The 18,741-nt window shown below is 29.2% G+C and overlaps 1 protein-coding gene across 4 annotated transcripts in view; it reads right to left on the reverse strand.

The window, feature by feature from the left end:
- Positions 1–448: 448 nt before the first annotated feature.
- The window catches only part of LOC145243843 (5'-deoxynucleotidase HDDC2-like), a 45,394-nt gene continuing 27,101 nt past the window's right edge, over positions 449–18,741 (reverse strand). For 2 of the 4 annotated variants that reach the window (XM_080106870.1, XM_080106871.1), the window contains exons 4-7: positions 13,742–13,810; positions 13,387–13,525; positions 12,397–12,447; positions 449–552 (exon numbers count right to left, since the gene is read on the reverse strand). In XM_080106870.1, the coding sequence (XP_079962996.1) occupies positions 485–552; positions 12,397–12,447; positions 13,387–13,525; positions 13,742–13,810 (327 nt within the window). In that variant the 3' untranslated portion in view covers positions 449–484. The remainder of the gene's footprint in view (positions 553–12,396; positions 12,448–13,386; positions 13,526–13,741; positions 13,811–18,741) is intronic. The other 2 variants (XM_080106872.1, XM_080106873.1) reach the window with 1 other exon arrangement.

Genomic DNA, 18,741 nt, shown 5'->3' on the forward strand with positions numbered 1-18,741 from the left:
TTTGACAATTGATTCAACTCTTATGTTTGATAGTGTCAGCTTAATCACAGCCAAGTTCAATAACAAGGACAAATCATTTTCATTGTTTTGTTTTTTTCATTGTTTTGTTCTTGTTTTTTTTTTCACATTAATTTTTGATGGCTGGGTACACTCAACCTTGATCATCTAACACTACAACATTGTCATTTTCAAGTCGAATATTAACAAATTCTTGTTTTATTTACGAATCAAATACTGCCCATTTCACTGTTTTCAATCCTCTCATAGTACTCTTCATCATCAAATTGAAAATCGCATTAACTCTTATCACTGAGTAGCCTTTCGCCTTTTGATAAGCAAAAAAAACATTAGAAAATAAAACATTCGGATTCATTAAAAATGGGTTGCGTTTTTTTTTTTTTTTTTTTTTTTTGTCAAAAAACAAATTAAAAAGACAAAGACAATAAAATAAAATATGAATTTCTCTTTAATAAATATTTTTTATCTACGGAATGTCCCGGATTTTTTCCAGTTCCTCTACCCACGATTGCACTTGAGACGTTTTGAACACACCTGAAAAGAAGAAAGGAATTTCTCCATCAAAAAACCACAGGTGTAAAATTTAATTAAAATTCAGATTATTGGGATTTTCTGACTACTTGAGTGTTACGTTCACGTTTCGTCCGATGTAATCTCTAATCATCCTCCGGTGTATTTTTTTCTGTCAAACTTGCGAATCTGTACAAAATTTCCAACGTTCTTGTTCTGTCAGCCATGATTAGATAAAAGTCTCAAGTATATTGCAATTACATTCTTAGTATCACCTATGCTGAGATTTGAACCTTCTACCGTCAGATTAGAGCCACTGATTTTTACTTAGTACTTTATCCACTATGCCACAGATCCTTGCAAGCAACACTCTTCTGGAAGTTAAGGTTCAATCCTCAGTACAGGTGACACGAAGAACACAATTGTGAAATATTTAAGACTTGTACTTTTATGATGGTATTGTACGCATGTTACCTCCGTGGATTAGATAAAGAATTCCATTCAAAATTCCGCACAAATTACCAAGTTTGACAGATTCCAGACTTTGACAAGATACCCTTGTTGTAGGTCAGAGGTTTAATCAGCTACAACATTGTCTGAATAAACACTCAAGACGAGAACAATAATCATAAAAAAATTATCAATCCTCATCTAAAAAATTACATACTTTAGACAAAAGCTAAATATACAATAAAAGTATATTGTTAAACTTTTTGGCATCATTGGGATACAAGATGCCTTTAATAAGTTTCCAGACTTTTTTGTACAGGCATTTAAAATTGTCGTAGACTCTTGAAAATTGCTATACATCTTTTGAGATGACTGACCAATTTGTATGATTTCAGGTTCAAATGAACAGTTACAGCAGGAATTGGAATACATCCTACTAAAGCCTGATTGTTACAGCTGGTGAATTTCAAAAATGCAATCTGGACATGAAGACACTTTATAAGAACGATATGCAATAAAAATCTGTTTTAAACTTGGAAAAATGACAAATGTATTTGGACCATATTGCATGAATCGAGCATCAGTTTTTGAGTGGCATAAGAGATTCAATGAAGACAAGGAGTCTGTGAGAGATGTGGAAGGAGTAAGGAAGTCAGAACACCAGAGTTGATTGGCCAAATAAAGAATTTCATGGATAAGGATAGTCATGTGTTTATAGAGAAAATAAGTTTGATTTCAGTGTGGGAACTGTACACACAATTATTAACGAGGAACTGAAGATGCGGACGATTTGTGCAAAGTTCGTCTAAAGGGTGCTTAGAGAAGATCAGTCCACAACTCCATCCTTGTCACAGACTATTTGACAAAGATGGGCATCAAGATAGATCTTCACCTTCTTTATAGTCGAGACCTTACTTCCTGTGACATGGTTATTCTCTAAGCTCAAGGAAAACCTTAGAGTCTGTCATTATGAGACAATTGAGGAGATGAAAGAGGATGTGACAAGAGTCACTGACATGCTTACACAAAAGGATTTCCATGAGGGCTTCCAGAAGTTTGGAACAATACAAAAAGTGTATTACAGCCAGAGGAGATTACTTTGAAGGGGATTAAACTTTTAAGTGTGTGCTATCAATGAAAGTACCATATGAAAAGTCTGGAAAGTTATTGAAGGCACCTTGTATGTCTGAGTAGACAGTTAAAAATATGTATTGAACTTACATCTTTGTCCAAATTGTAATTTAGCAGACAAGAAAAATTTTCATATGAAAAATGTGGCAGCCATTTTGTGCAATTCAATATCAAGCGGGGAAACTCATTTCAATGTAGGCTTTTTATTTTTCATTTTTTTTACTAATATAAATTTTTTTCCATGAAAATATTTTAGCAAAAAGTGAAGGATGAATTCGAGTAGGCTTAAATAGCATTGTTAATATTCAATTTGGATACAGAATAAATGTAGAATATTGATCCAAAATATTTAGACGCACCATATTACGTACAAGTTAAGAAATTTGAAAAAAAAAAAATTTTCTGAATAGAGATAAACAAAAGAACGAAAAAATTTGTGACATTCAAATGCTACTGTTCTCATCTTTTATTTTAACGTTGTGGTCGATGTAACCTTTAACCTTCATCAGAAGTATTTTGTCAGAGTCTGGAATCTTTCGACAAGCACCTGTGATGCAGTTGTTAGAGTACTTATTGAAATTGTAAAGTTAATCTTCTTGATGTTGAAGGTTCAATCTTAAGTATCGGTGATATTCAAAATACAATTGCAAATTACCTCTACTCAGTCATGACTGACGGAAACAAAAACATGCTACCCCTATGGATTAAATAAAGTGTTCCACTAAAAATTCCATGCAGATTCTCAAGTTTGACTGGATACACCGGAAGAAATTCGGAAGTTACATCAACCAAAACGTTGTGCAAATAACATTCAAGATGAGAACAGTAGACAAAAAGAATGAAAATATGAATTCAAATGTCATTTTAAATTAGTGCATAAAAAAGTTTAAAATTAGTGCATAGAAAAATTTAAATTAGTGCATAAAAAAAATTTCGAATTAGTGCATAAAAAAATTTCAAATTAGTGCATAAAAAAGTTTCAAATTAGTGCATAAATAATTTCAAATTAGTGCATAAAAACTTTTAAATTAGTGCATAAAAATGTTTAAATTAGTGCATAAAAAAATTTCAGGTTAGTGCATAAAAAAATTTAAATTAGTGCATAAAAAAATTTCAGGTTAGTGCATAAAAAAGTTTCGAATTCGTGCATAAAAAAGTTTCGAATTAGTGCATAAAAAATTTCAAATTAGTGCATAAAAAAATTTCAAATTAGTGCATAAAAAATTTCAAATTCGTGCATAAAAATGTTTAAAATTAGTGCATAAAAATGTTTCAAATTAGTGCATAAAAAAATTTAAATTAGTGCATAAAAAAATTTAAATTAGTGCATAAAAAAATTTAAATTAGTGCATAAAAAATTTCAAATTAGTGCATAAAAAATTTCAAATTAGTGCATAAAAAATTTCAAATTAGTGCATAAAAAAATTTAAATTAGTGCATAAAAAATTTCAAATTAGTGCATAAAAATGTTTCAAATTAGTGCATAAAAAAATTTAAATTAGTGCATAAAAAATTTCAAATTAGTGCATAAAAATGTTTCAAATTAGTGCATAAAAATGTTTCAAATTAGTGCATAAAAAAATTTAAATTAGTGCATAAAAAAATTTAAAATTAGTCCATAAAAAATTTCAAATTAGTCCATAAAAAAGTTTCAAATTGGTGCATTAAAAAATTTCAAATTAGTGCATAAAAAAATTCAAATTAGTGCATAAAAAATTTCAAATTAGTGCATAAAAAAATTCAAATTAGTGCATAAAAAAGTTTCAAATTGGTGCATTAAAAAATTTCAAATTAGTGCATAAAAAAGTTTAAATTAGTGCATAAAAAATTTCAAATTAGTGCATAAAAAAATTTAAATTAGTGCATAAAAAATTTCAAATTAGTGCATAAAAATGTTTCAAATTAGTGCATAAAAAATTTCAAATTCGTGCATAAAAAATTTCAAATTAGTGCATAAAAATGTTTCAAATTAGTGCATAAAAATGTTTCAAATTAGTGCATAAAAAAATTTAAATTAGTGCATAAAAAAATTTAAAATTAGTGCATAAAAAATTTCAAATTAGTCCATAAAAAAGTTTCAAATTGGTGCATTAAAAAATTTCAAATTAGTGCATAAAAAAATTCAAATTAGTGCATAAAAAAGTTTCAAATTGGTGCATTAAAAAAATTCAAATTAGTGCATAAAAAATTTCAAATTAGTGCATAAAAAAGTTTCAAATTGGTGCATTAAAAAATTTAAATTAGTGCATAAAAAAGTTTCAAATTAGTGCATAAATAATTTCAAATTAGTGCATAAAAACTTTTAAATTAGTGCATAAAAATGTTTAAATTAGTGCATAAAAAAATTTCAGGTTAGTGCATAAAAAAATTTAAATTAGTGCATAAAAAAATTTCAGGTTAGTGCATAAAAAAGTTTCGAATTCGTGCATAAAAAAGTTTCGAATTAGTGCATAAAAAATTTCAAATTAGTGCATAAAAAAATTTAAATTAGTGCATAAAAAATTTCAAATTAGTGCATAAAAATGTTTCAAATTAGTGCATTAAAATGTTTCAAATTAGTGCATAAAAAAATTTCAAATTAGTGCATAAGAAAATTTAAATTAGTGCATAAAAAATTTCAAATTAGTGCATAAAAAATTTCAAATTAGTGCATAAAAATTTCAAATTAGTGCATAAAAAAATTCAAATTAGTGCATAAAAAAGTTTCAAATTGGTGCATTAAAAAATTTCAAATTAGTGCATAAAAAAATTCAAATTAGTGCATAAAAAATTTCAAATTAGTGCATTAAAAAATTCAAATTAGTGCATAAAAAAGTTTCAAATTGGTGCATAAAAAAATTTAAATTAGTGCATAAAAAAGTTTCAAATTAGTGCATAAATAATTTCAAATTAGTGCATAAAAACTTTTTAATTAGTGCATAAAAATGTTTAAATTAGTGCATAAAAAAATTTCAGGTTAGTGCATAAAAAAATTTAAATTAGTGCATAAAAAAATTTCAGGTTAGTGCATAAAAAAGTTTCGAATTCGTGCATAAAAAAGTTTCGAATTAGTGCATAAAAAATTTCAAATTAGTGCATAAAAAAATTTAAATTAGTGCATAAAAAATTTCAAATTAGTGCATAAAAATGTTTCAAATTAGTGCATAAAAATGTTTCAAATTAGTGCATAAAAAAATTTCAAATTAGTGCATAAAAAAATTTAAATTAGTGCATAAAAAATTTCAAATTAGTGCATAAAAAATTTCAAATTAGTGCATAAAAAATTTCAAATTAGTGCATAAAAAAATTTAAATTAGTGCATAAAAAATTTCAAATTAGTGCATAAAAATGTTTCAAATTAGTGCATAAAAAAATTTAAATTAGTGCATAAAAAATTTCAAATTAGTGCATAAAAAATTTCAAATTTGTGCATAAAAATGTTTCAAATTAGTGCATAAAAAAATTTAAATTAGTGCATAAAAAAATTTAAAATTAGTGCATAAAAAATTTCAAATTAGTCCATAAAAAAGTTTCAAATTGGTGCATTAAAAAATTTCAAATTAGTGCATAAAAAAATTCAAATTAGTGCATAAAAAATTTCAAATTAGTGCATAAAAATGTTTCAAATTGGTGCATTAAAAAATTCAAATTAGTGCATAAAAAAATTCAAATTAGTGCATAAAAAATTTCAAATTAGTCCATAAAAATGTTTCAAATTGGTGCATTAAAAAATTTCAAATTAGTGCATAAAAAAATTCAAATTAGTGCATAAAAAATTTCAAATTAGTGCATAAAAAAATTCAAATTAGTGCATAAAAAAGTTTCAAATTGGTGCATTAAAAAATTTCAAATTAGTGCATAAAAAATTTCAAATTAGTGCATAAAAAATTTCAAATTAGTGCATAAAAAAATTCAAATTAGTGCATAAAAAAGTTTCAAATTAGTGCATAAAAAAGTTTCAAATTAGTGCATAAAAAAATTCAAATTAGTGCATAAAAAAATTCAAATTAGTGCATAAAAAAATTCAAATTAGTGCATTAAAAAATTTCAAATTAGTGCATAAAAAAATTTCAAATTAGTGCATTAAAAATTTTCAAATTAGTGCATAAAAAAATTCAAATTAGTGCATAAAAAAATTCAAATTAGTGCATTAAAAAATTTCAAATTAGTGCATAAAAAAATTTCAAATTAGTGCATAAAAAAATTTCAAATTAGTGCATAAAAAATTTCAAATTAGTGCATAAAAAAATTTCAAATTAGTGCATAAAAAAATTCAAATTAGTGCATAAAAAAATTCAAATTAGTGCATAAAAAAATTTCAAATTAGTGCATTAAAAAATTTCAAATTAGTGCATTAAAAATTTTCAAATTAGTGCATAAAAAATTTCAAATTAGTGCATTAAAAACTTTCAAATTAGTGCATTAAAAATTTTCAAATTAGTGCATTAAAAAATTTCAAATTAGTGCATAAAAAAATTTCAAATTAGTGCATTAAAAACTTTCAAATTAGTGCATTAAAAATTTTCAAATTAGTGCATAAAAAAATTCAAATTAGTGCATAAAAAAATTCAAATTAGTGCATTAAAAAAATTCAAATTAGTGCATTAAAAAATTTCAAATTAGTGCATAAAAAAATTTCAAATTAGTGCATAAAAAAATTCAAATTAGTGCATAAAAAAATTCAAATTAGTGCATAAAAAAATTTCAAATTAGTGCATTAAAAAATTTCAAATTAGTGCATTAAAAATTTTCAAATTAGTGCATAAAAAATTTCAAATTAGTGCATTAAAAATTTTCAAATTAGTGCATAAAAAAATTCAAATTAGTGCATAAAAAAATTCAAATTAGTGCATTAAAAAATTTCAAATTAGTGCATAAAAAAATTTCAAATTAGTGCATAAAAAAGTTTCAAATTAGTGCATAAAAAATTTCAAATTAGTGCATAAAAAAATTTCAAATTAGTGCATAAAAAAATTCAAATTAGTGCATAAAAAAATTCAAATTAGTGCATAAAAAAATTTCAAATTAGTGCATTAAAAAATTTCAAATTAGTGCATTAAAAATTTTCAAATTAGTGCATAAAAAAATTCAAATTAGTGCATAAAAAAATTCAAATTAGTGCATAAAAAAATTTCAAATTAGTGCATAAAAAATTTCAAATTAGTGCATAAAAAATTTCAAATTAGTGCATAAAAAAATTTCAAATTAGTGCATAAAAATGTTTCAAATTAGTGCATAAAAAGTTTCAAATCATGCATGACAGACTAATTAATCAAGTCACATTTAAAAACAGTAAAAATTAAAAACTCTGTAATAAATTAGTTGAATCTATTTTGTATATTTTCAAATAGACATACTAATATTTAAAAGCTTAACTAACCACTCGCCGACGTCAGATATTTTGATTTAAATTCTAGCTGATGACACCAACTCATTTTTTTAATGTCTTTGTATTAATAAAAGAAATGTAATAATAGTAATACACACGGACGAAAAAACGCTTTCGATAATCACAGATTTCAAGGTAGTTCTACTAAAATAGCCATATTTTTTAAACCAAAGCACTTCAAGTCTTCAAATTACTACTGTTTTGTTCGGAAATGAATATACTTTCAAATGAATTAATAAATATGAATGTACATTATATATTTTAAGAGTTTTAAGCAAATAAAGTGATAAAAATGTGAACGTCATAAAATGGCGTTTTCGGTAAGGTTTTGTAATGACCCCCCCTGTTTTCTAAAGGTCCGTACCGTGATTGTATGAAGAATTTCGTCATGAAATTTGGGAACCAATTAGAAGAGGTGTTAATCTTAATACTGTCAAGTGTCCGAAATATTTTTGACCATTTCTTTTTTTGTCGTGTTAAAAATAAGACTTTAATATGACGAGTATTGAACATTTTGAAAAAAAAATTCTTCGGACACCCAGTAGTAAGTAAATCAATCTTTTTACTATCTTTATCAATTAAAAGTATTGTTTTATGTTGAGTAGGACCGCGGTAATTGATAATTTAAAAGGACCTACCCGAAAAAAAAATTGTTTCTAATTATCGAATTTGGTCAAATGAAGTTTAAGCAGCAGCAGCAGCTCCAGCCTGTAGAATCAGCGATAGCACAGTTGTAAACAAACACGCGTTCTTTAATTTTTATTCAAGAACGAATTAAGAAAAACATGAAAATATGAATATAAATGTTCTTATGTTTAATTAGAGCTATTTTGTTATCAGAATAACATTAGTTTAGAACTATTCGGGTTTCAGAATATATAATAACAACAATCCTAACCAATTCGGCATTATAAATCTGTTGCAATTTCTCACAAATCTCGTCAAATTTAAAAACATGGTTAAAAAAACAAAAACTTTTGTAGATATATAGCTTGCATGCACTTTTATTCTTTAAATTAGTTTTGAACAGCGAATTAAAACAATGTTTTACTGCGAACAGCCACAAATGTTTTTTTTTCAAAATCAAAATAAGTATCCAAATCTCGTTTATACATAGATTCGAAAAAGTTGTCAAAAAACAAATATATAACAAATAAATGTTATCAAAGGCAAGATAAGTTACTTTTCTACCAAACTGGATATATTTTTTGTGTTTTTATTCAATGTAACATGTTTATTCAGCTCGAAAAAAATACAGTGTTTACCGTAGAAAATTAAAAATGGCGCCCGGCCCGACTCTCTTTGACACGGTAAGTTTGAGAAAAGGAGTTAAAAATAAAAAAAAACTATACAAAATACTGTTAAAAACTCACCGAATATATGTCAGCCTATGTCACGGTAACATATATTGAGCGAGTTTCTAGCAGTATTTTGTTTACTTTTTTATTTTTAACTCTTTTCCCCAAACTTACCGTTTCAAGAGAGTCGGGCGCCATTTTAAATTTTCCAAAACATCGGTAAACACTGTTTTCAAGCTGAATAAACATGTTACATTAAATAAAAACACTAAAAAATTATCCAGTTAGGTAGAAAAGTAACTTGCTTTTGATAACATTTATTTGTTATATATTTGTTTTTTTGACAACTTTTTTGAATCTATGTGTATAGTAATACAAACCCTCAAAATCTATATCAATATTCTTGAAATTTTAAAAGCAGTTAGAAAACACATCAAACTACAATTAGGAAGCTTTTTATTTCGTTATTTTTTTTCTACTTATTAAGCGAAAGATATTTTTACAACCTGCTCCAGCGTAGTATAAACGGCCTATGGAATTAACACCTTCAACCTCGAAAATAGAAATCAACAAATTTTTGAACGCTCTTTTTGAAAAAAAGCTCTTAACTTCACCTCTAATACAAATTATGTGTGGCAAGTCTCCTCCTAAAACACTCTTTAACCCTAACAATAACACTAAGTTCGAGTGGCAAGCCCCCCCCCCCAACAAAATACCTCTGTAAGCCACATACAAGCATCTAAAACAAACAAACAAAAAATAGATCCTTCCTTAAAGAAAAATACACATAAAAATAAATTGGTTAACTGTCCTAAAATGCTAGAACGGCCAGGAAATGATGAATTATTTTACATTAAATTTTTGTGAAACTAACCGCTCCCCCCTCTAATATTGTTTTTGTTAGCTTTGTCTCTGTCAAGTTTTCAGTATGTTCACACATAATTTTCCTTAGCCCTACAATTAATTCAAAGTCCGAATGGCAACCCTCCCCATATTCTCATTGCATAGAAACCCTCTTAAAACTACACATAATCATCTTAAAAAAAACAAAAAAACATGCATATTTTCCCATAGAAAAAAAAAACAGTTAACTGCCCTAAAATGCTAGAATGACCTGTAATAGGAAATTATTTTACATTCAATTCTAAAATAATTTGTTTATCTTTCATTAAAGTTTTTCATGGCATTTTATACATAATTTCCTAAAAAGGTAGAATCACATTTTGGAGGGGTGGTCAGAAGGAGTTGAGTGGGGTTAAACAGAAGGTGTTAATCTACAATAATACCAAAGAAATATTGCAATATATTCATTTTTAAATGGTCTTATGTTTAGATTTAAGTTTTTTGTACATAAAGCACATTACAATTCAACTTTGAGTTCTCCAACTTCTTTTCTGTTTATGGATACATGGCATTTTTAAGGAATTGCTGCATATTTATGCACATTTACTGCAGATTATTTGGAAACCATAAACTTTGGGAGATTTTCAGTCGCATATTCTGATTCCTTGCACAAAAATACACTTATATGGTAAATTTCATTTTTTAGTCTTGTGTTTTAACAAAGATATGACATTTTTACTGAAAAAGTAGTGTAAAAAATATGACGAAACGCATATGGTCTTAAAGAGGGGAAAATATCCAAACGTGTGAGGCACAAAAATAGCCATAACTTCCTTAATTTTAATCAGATTTTAAAAATTTAAAAAGATTCTTTCTTAGCTCATCAAGCTCTTTCTATGCATACCAATATTGAAATATTTCAAGCTATTTCAATTTTTTCATGTGTATTGCTAGTAATAACATGTAAAATTTACTCACGGTTTTGAATTTGTAAATATGAAGACAAACCTATAAATCTTTTTTTTTTTTACGATCTCAGATTTACTTTATTTCATACATATTTTTAAGGACAGAGGGGGGTGGAAAATAACATATGGAATACGGACCGTGCTGAAATAATAACATTATTATTCAAAAAGCCATTCTTAATATGGGGAAGCTATTTTTTAAACTAGTCTGTACTTTCACCTAACAATTTATTAAATAAGAAACTGACATATTAAACGTGCTGAAATAATATTTACATATTTGGAAAATCTGCTGAATCTGATTCTAGAAATTATATAATTTCACTTAAATTTATAGTGTCAGTGGTGGTTGTGGTGGGAAAAGAAACATAGTAATTACAAATTTTATGGAGAAGCAAGCATTGCCTAATCACAAACCAAGACAATGTATTTATGCATTTATTTGGAAATTCTAATGATCTATCTTCTAATAGTGAATTCATTTTTCTTAAAATTATGATGGCCTTGGTAGGAAGAGAAATTAGTTCATATATATTGTACAATACCTGTTGAGAGTATGTTAAATTGTTTCATATATATTGACATTACAATCATGCTGTTAATTACATGTCGCAGGGAAGTTAAAACTATTTCATACATAATTTGTGTAATTTACGTCCTAGGTTAGGTAAAATATCTTTTGCTTGAGATAGCAAATGATATATAAACATAAAAATTCCTCTAAGAATAAATTTTCAAAGTCAACTTCATTTTTCTCATTGCTTTATACGGTCCCAAGCAACACCGGGTAGTAGTTTGTATTTTTCTCTCTATATCTACAGTCCTCATAATGCCCCCAGTCAATATCAGGAAGATATATACACATTATAGCTATGTTTTCAAGGTACCCTTCTTAACTGGCCCATATACGCATAGACATACCATTATCTTTCCATTCCTCGCCCCAAAAGTAATAATTTCTCCCTCTGGAAATTCCAGCAATTCTCATTGGCTGAGCTATGCATAATCTCATGATGTTACATGATAAGGGCTGTCCCCTGTTCATGTAAGTATAAAAATAGAGAGATTAGTTAAAATGAAAATAAGAGAAAGCAGAAATCGAACTCTGGACATAAGTTTTAAAGAACAATAGGTTTAAATGGAATGTCCAGTAAATTGTTAATTCGGATGAAATAAATAATAAATAAACTATTCAATTGTTAAAAGAATGTGGATAATAAAATATGGGTTAAATAAATTAGATATGCAGGTTGAATTCCTTTGTGGAAACAACACAAGAAAAAATAGGTTATTGGGAAATCAATGTCGGAAACGTGCAAAGTCGTGAATTTTGCTCACGTGGCCGGGATGCATGGATTTCTCAATATAGGAAGTGAGAGTTAGTTGGTCGGGGAGACGGTCAGTGAGAAAACTCAGAGACAGGCGGACGTCTGAAGCGAGACGTCACTTCAGAAACTAAAATGTGAAACTTTGAATTCTTAATGAGGAAATCACGACCGGTCATAAAGAAATAAATTCATCATGTGTTTTGTGATAAAGCTCATCTTTGTGTTTGTGGTTTCTACAAAAAGGTAAATTGTATTGTTATTATATGTCTGTGTTATAAAATGTCATTACATACACATCTCTCTCTCTCTAAGATACAACATCATATGTAATAAGATAAGAACTCTCACTAAGACTCATATCTTTACTAATAAGAACTCACGTAACATACGCGCACAAGTGGTATCGTCTAATACTAATAATAATAACTATATAACAATATTACAGAATTGTATTCTTCTATAAATAAACGAACAGTTCTTACAATTTAAAACAATGGTGTCGCTAAGTAACATTATTTGGCCTGGCGATGGGCCTGAAACAAAAAACACAACATCTGTTGTTAGAACTTACAACAACAAATAATATTTACTGTTTATAAACATTTCACAAAACAAAATTTGCAGAGAAAAAAAAACGTACACATATTCACATCTACAGTAAACTTACAATTCCATTCTTATGTGCGTTCGTAAATACAATACAAACCTTTTGAACAGATTAATCGATTAATATAGCCGAGACACGTACTGTCTATTCCTGACTACTGTGCTAAATCTTTTCTGTGTACATACATCGTACATACTGTTTTTCGACATAATGGCACTGATAACTATTAATTCTTCTTTCTTTTATAAAAGAAAAAAATTCTTTCTTTATACACTAAATAAAAAAAAAAGATTAAGCGATTATGTTTATAACCAGTATTTTGCAGTTTATATACTTAAAAATCTATGTGTGATTTGGAAGCCTTTAAACTGTTTACAATTTACAGTTTATGTATTTAAAAATCTCCTAATGTGTGATTTGGAAGCACTTAAACTGTCTATTCCTGACTATTTTCAAAGTTTCTGCGTGCGTGTGTATGTGTGGATGTGTTTGTTAGTGTGTACGTGATGGCGTGTTTTCGTGTTTGCGTATGTTTTTCGTGTATGTGTTTGTGTGTGCATGAGTGCATGCGTGTTTTGTGTTTGCGTGTATGAGTGTGTGCATGTGTATGAGTGGGTGTGTTTGTTTCTATTTGAAAAAAATTGGTTAGTTAAGCTATTAAAATTTGATACAATTGTTTATGGTTTGATCTGTGCACCAAAATTAAAAGTTTTTAAATGCAATGAAAATTTTGGTTTAGGATATTTTCTTAAACTAGGAATAATGTTTAATCAAAATTAGCTTTTCCTAACTCTTGTTATAAAAACAGAAACGATTTTCACCAGTTAAAAGAGAATTCCAATCCCTATAAAATGTTCCTACTAACCTTTGGTACTGTCAAAGAATTCTTGCAGATATTTTGGTTTCTTGTCCAGCTGTTCATATTCATAAGCTTGCACAATCATTTCAAACTTATCCAAGTCTTTGACAAATTCTGCTTCTTTGCTCGTCTGAAATTCGTATTCCTGGAAACGAAAGAGAAAAAAAGGAATGCAGAAGATCCATATCCATTCATACAATATGATGATGATGATGATGATGATGATGATTATTATGATGATGATGACTTACACAATCAACTTCATTAAAATATTGGCTCTTTTTCTTAAGTATCATTAAAAATGATGAAAAATTATTATGAAACAACATCATTAATTTTGTGAAATAAAAATCAATCTTACCTCCCACAATTGGAAAAGTTCATTCCCGATAGTATCTCCAACTAAACCACTAATATGTTTCATGGCTGTCTGGAAAAAAATATATTTAACAAGAAATTTTAGAAGTGTTAAATTGTGGATGGCAAAAAATTTATCAATTTTGCAAGATGTGTGCAGCTGCAGGGTGGCAGCGAGGTTGTTTAGTGTAAGTAATGAGTTTGGATTTTACGACCGCTATGTTGTGACATGTCACCTCTTAAGCAACATTTTTAATGCCTTGATTGGTCATCTTCAATTTTAGGTCATCAATGTTTTTTTTATTTTACAATGATTGTGTTTTTTTTTTTTACTTGCTTCCCCAGGAATTTTCATATATTTAAAAAAAAAAAAATGCATTCTTTTTTAATCATTTTGAAGAATTCAAGCCTTTGGTGGATAAACCAGAATTTTCCTGAAAAATACAGCCAAGAGTTATGTCCAAAAATTCGGTACTCAAAGTTAAGATGCCGGAAGGGGACTCGTTTTACCTAAATATGGAATGGAAGTTACTAAGCATGAAACGAAATACGAAACAAAATATGAAACTACTTCTTGTTTTATTCTGAAACAATAAAGAAATAATGAACGTTTATTTTACATTTTTATAAATATTTTTTTTTACTATTTAAAATATATTCATGTGGAGATAATTTACTTTTGAAAAGTACTTTAAACTTTCATAGTTTACATTTCTATAAATAATTTTCTAAATATTTAAAATATATTCATATGAAAATAATTTAAAATTTCACAAATTTTCTCACATAATTTTGTCATAAATAATGTATCGTAAAACAAGGTAGCGTCAATTGAATTACAAAACAGAAACTTCCTTCATTCTTCAACTAAAAAATTCCAACAGTACTTTCTACAAATGTTTAAAATAAGGGTTTTTTTTTTATAACACAAGAAGTATTAATAAAAATATAGTAATAGTTGGTATTGGAGATTTAATAAAGTGTCTTAAGGGGGCAATTAATCAGGAATTTGTTTATGTTGGACTTGAAGACATCCAAGTTGTAGTCAGGTGGGAAACAGGCAAATGGAAGAGAATTCCACAGGCGTGCACTTCTCAGAAAAAAGCTATGTTCGTGGAATCTACGTTTTGATTTAGGTACAGATAAAGAGTGGGGGAAATTACTGACAGTGGTTTTAGCTAGACAGGTGTTTATCGTGAAAGATTGGCGAGGGAGGACCAGAGATTGGAGCTCGGACGAGCACTTTCCATGGAAATAACGATAAAACAAAGACAGGCTTGCAATGTCTCTTCTGTGGGAAGAGAAAAGGGCATACCCACTAAGCCACAAAGTCTATTTTGTACTTTGTCAAGGCAGGATAGGCTGTTTTTAGAAGCTCCAGCCCAGATGTGGCAGCAGTACTCCATCTTTGGACGTACTTGGCTTTTATACAGATAGAGAATTGCATCAATAGTGAGATATCTTCTGGAGCGGTAGAAGGATCCTACCATTTCCCCCGCTGCCCGGGCAACAGACTTGATATACTTGTTCCATTTCAAATCAAGAGTAAAGGTCAAACCCAGGTGCTTGTCAAAACATGAAACCTCCCCAAGACGAGAGCCATCCATTTCAATTGATGCTAGATGGGAATCAGAGCATTGATGATGTAAAGATAGGAGCTTGGTTTTGTTACGATAACAGAAGCCTGTTCTTGTGAGTGAGTAAATATGAAATAGGATAGTCAAGGATTCGAACTTGCGAAACTAGATTTGGAATTAATAAATACAGAATGTTATTGAAAATAAGGAATGTGGAATCACAATTGTTTAGCTCACACGAAATAGTTAAGATATCTGTTTATATGAAAAGGAATGTAACGATGAAATTTGTTTCTGTGAAAATTAAAATAAGGAATTTAATCGTCAATTGAAATTGTAAACATATTTTGTAAAGAGGTCATTCGAAAAATAGGTTACTGAACTCGTGGGGTCATGTCAAGTTTTGCAACGTGACGCATATCAAGGCAACGTGCTCAATGAGCACATGTTTAATCATGCGATGACGTGACGAGTTCTCAATATAGGTAGAGTTTTAGATGCAGTCTGGGAGAAAGAGGGGAGAAGAGCCGAGAAAGAGAGGTCAAAAACAGAAAAGGTATTGTCCATTTATGTTATAAGAACTTTGATAAAATCATCATCTAAAAAATGTGTTAGAAAGTATATGTGGCAAAGTATAAATGTTATAGAAACACTCCCGTTCACAGAACTGTCAAAAATATAAATGTCAAATTCTCAGTCTATCTATCTATATATCAAATCTCCTCTCATTGTGTATTACAAGCTGTCGGCTCTCCTGTATTATATGTATTCTGTCGTTATATATAAGAACTGTCAGCTCTCTTTATATTTACGTGTCTATATCTCACCAATGTCTCCATCTCCCAACAAGATGAACACTCCTAAGACTGTCTCTATATCTCTTCAATGTCTATTATATATATAAGACTGTCTCTAGATAAAACACTAAGACTCCTAAAACGAACAACAATATAGAATATATGTCATCTTAATACCACCAGTATATAACATATGCACATATTTGGTACCCTTCCAAAAATACAACGATTACATAACAGTTTTGGATGCATTAAAAGTAACTAGCCATCTCTTCCCCCACTGTACCATGCGCTCAAGATCAGAGGAGAGAGAATCAGAGAGAGCGTTGTCATTTACGGGCTTTGATGTGTTGCCATAGATGGTTGTGTCGTTAGCATACAAGGCAACGAATGATTTAAGTATGTGTTTTGGGAGATCATTGATGTAGATCAGGAAGAGAGTTGGACCCAGGATGGACCCTTGGGGGATTCCAGCATTAATACTGCGGGCCTCTGATTACTGCCCATCAACTACTACTCTTATGAGCCTATCAGAGAGAAATGATTTAATGATTGAGAAAACATTTCCAATTATATCGTAGCTAGAAATCTTGTGAAGTAGGCCCTTATGCCATACCTTATCGAAGGCCTTTGATATGTCAAGAGCAATTGCCCTAGAAAGGAAGCCTTTGTCGAGAGATTCACTAATCCTATGGGATATAACCGCTGTAGATCTTGCAGAACAGAAACCATATTGCACGTCACTAAGGAGGTTATTTCTGCTGAGGTGGTTGACTACTTCTTTATTTAATATGGATTCCAGCAACCTACTCATAACACACAGGAGACTTATTGGTCTGTACTGAGAGGGAGATGACACACAAGAGTTTGATAGAAAGATTCCATAATTTGACAAGATAAACCTGAAGAAGGTTGGAGGTTACATTGACTAAAACGTTGTGTAAACAGTCGCTTATTAAACCTTTTCGATTTTTCTTATATTTACCCATACTTATAATTAAACGTTTTCATGAACAAAAAAAAGGGGTGTAAGAAACAAGTGCGGACCACCAAACTCTCTAAAATTGTCATCCTGTAATAAAATGTCTTGTGTATAAAATTTTTTTGAAGCTTCCAACTTTTTTTTTTTTTTAAATCAAGCCAAAAAATCTACATCTACAGAAGATAAATTTTTCTTTAATATCTTATAAGAAAGAAGTTTTTTTCTGGTGTTAAATATTTAAACAAGCGCACTCAATTTTCAATGAGCAGCTTTTCAACACAACACATAAGAAAATACAATATACAAAGAAAATACTTGAATTGCAAACAACTAAACATATAAACTAAAAAAAGACAACTGCTTAAACAAAAAAAAGAACAATATTATAATCAATTAATCCTTTATTGAAATGAAACATGAAACTGTTCAATGATTGTAAGTTCTTAGAAATAACATGGCTTCTATAATGTCTTCTTTCATTGATGCTTTAAGATCACTCTTCATCAGCTTCTTTCTTAGAATTGCACGCCTGTGGAACTCTGTTCCATCTGCCTGCTTCCCTCCGGACTACAACTTGGATGTCTTCAAGTCCAATGTTAACAAATTCCTAATGAACCACCGCCCCCTTAATTAAACACTTCATCAAATCTCCACACTAACGTAATGTACTTGCAATAACCCTTATCCCTGAGTGGCTTCTGGGCCTTGATAAGTGGTGATCATTGTGTAAAAAAAAAAAAAAGTTTCAGAACTGAGAAGAGTCTCTCCACGTTAACCTATGTCGGAGAGATTGCTGTGACGGTGAGAGCTACTTACCTTATTACTTCTGGCTTTTTTTCTAATTTGTTTTTGATTATTTCCTCCAAAGATAATTGGCATTTGCTGTTGTATTCAATATTTTCTATTTCTGCCAATGTTCTATTAAAATCTTCTTTAATTTTAGCTATTTTCACTTCCACAAGTTGAGCTTCAGTCGCAGCACTGACTAGTTTTATTTTTCTTAGCTTTCTGTAGTGCTAATTTCTTAACAAAATTTTCCAAATTATCAGCATCACTCGAAGATGAAGACTCCACTTCAATATTTGCATAGTGTTTTTTTTTTTTTTTTACACAGTGGTCACCACTTATCAAGGCCCGGAAGCCACTCAGGGATAAGGGTTAAACTAGAATATTCTGAAGATTTGCTCAGAAGCCTTTCATTTGTATTCCAAGTTTGCAAAGACATTCTTTTACTCTGTTGCACTGCTTTTCCACTAGCAGTATTTGTTTTTTTGGATGTACAAATATCAAAGCCAACAGAATGTCATTGTCAGTAAGCTGTGGTTCTCTTTTGTTCATTGAGTCAAGTATCCCATTAGCTATAACACCTTCTTTTTTAGTAAGATTGAAAATTAATTTTTTCCATTCAAATAAAAACTCCCCTGCTATCAAGTCTTCAGCTTGTAACTTTTTTGTTACAGTGTTTGGTAGCAAAAGAAGCTCCTCCAATTCTGTTGCTGATTGCCATTGGCTTTCAGTAAAACAATGATCGGTTGTCTGTCCTCCAAGACTGATCTTAGTTCAAGGAGTCTTTGCACCATCAAATATGTGCTTCCCCAACGTGTCGCCTGGTCAAGTACAGCTCCTTTACCAGCTCTTCTTTTTACAA

The sequence above is a fragment of the Euprymna scolopes genome, chromosome 22, assembly GCF_053919585.1.
Source record: "Euprymna scolopes isolate OS-2025 chromosome 22, ASM5391958v1, whole genome shotgun sequence".
Lineage (NCBI taxonomy): Eukaryota > Metazoa > Mollusca > Cephalopoda > Sepiida > Sepiolidae > Euprymna > Euprymna scolopes.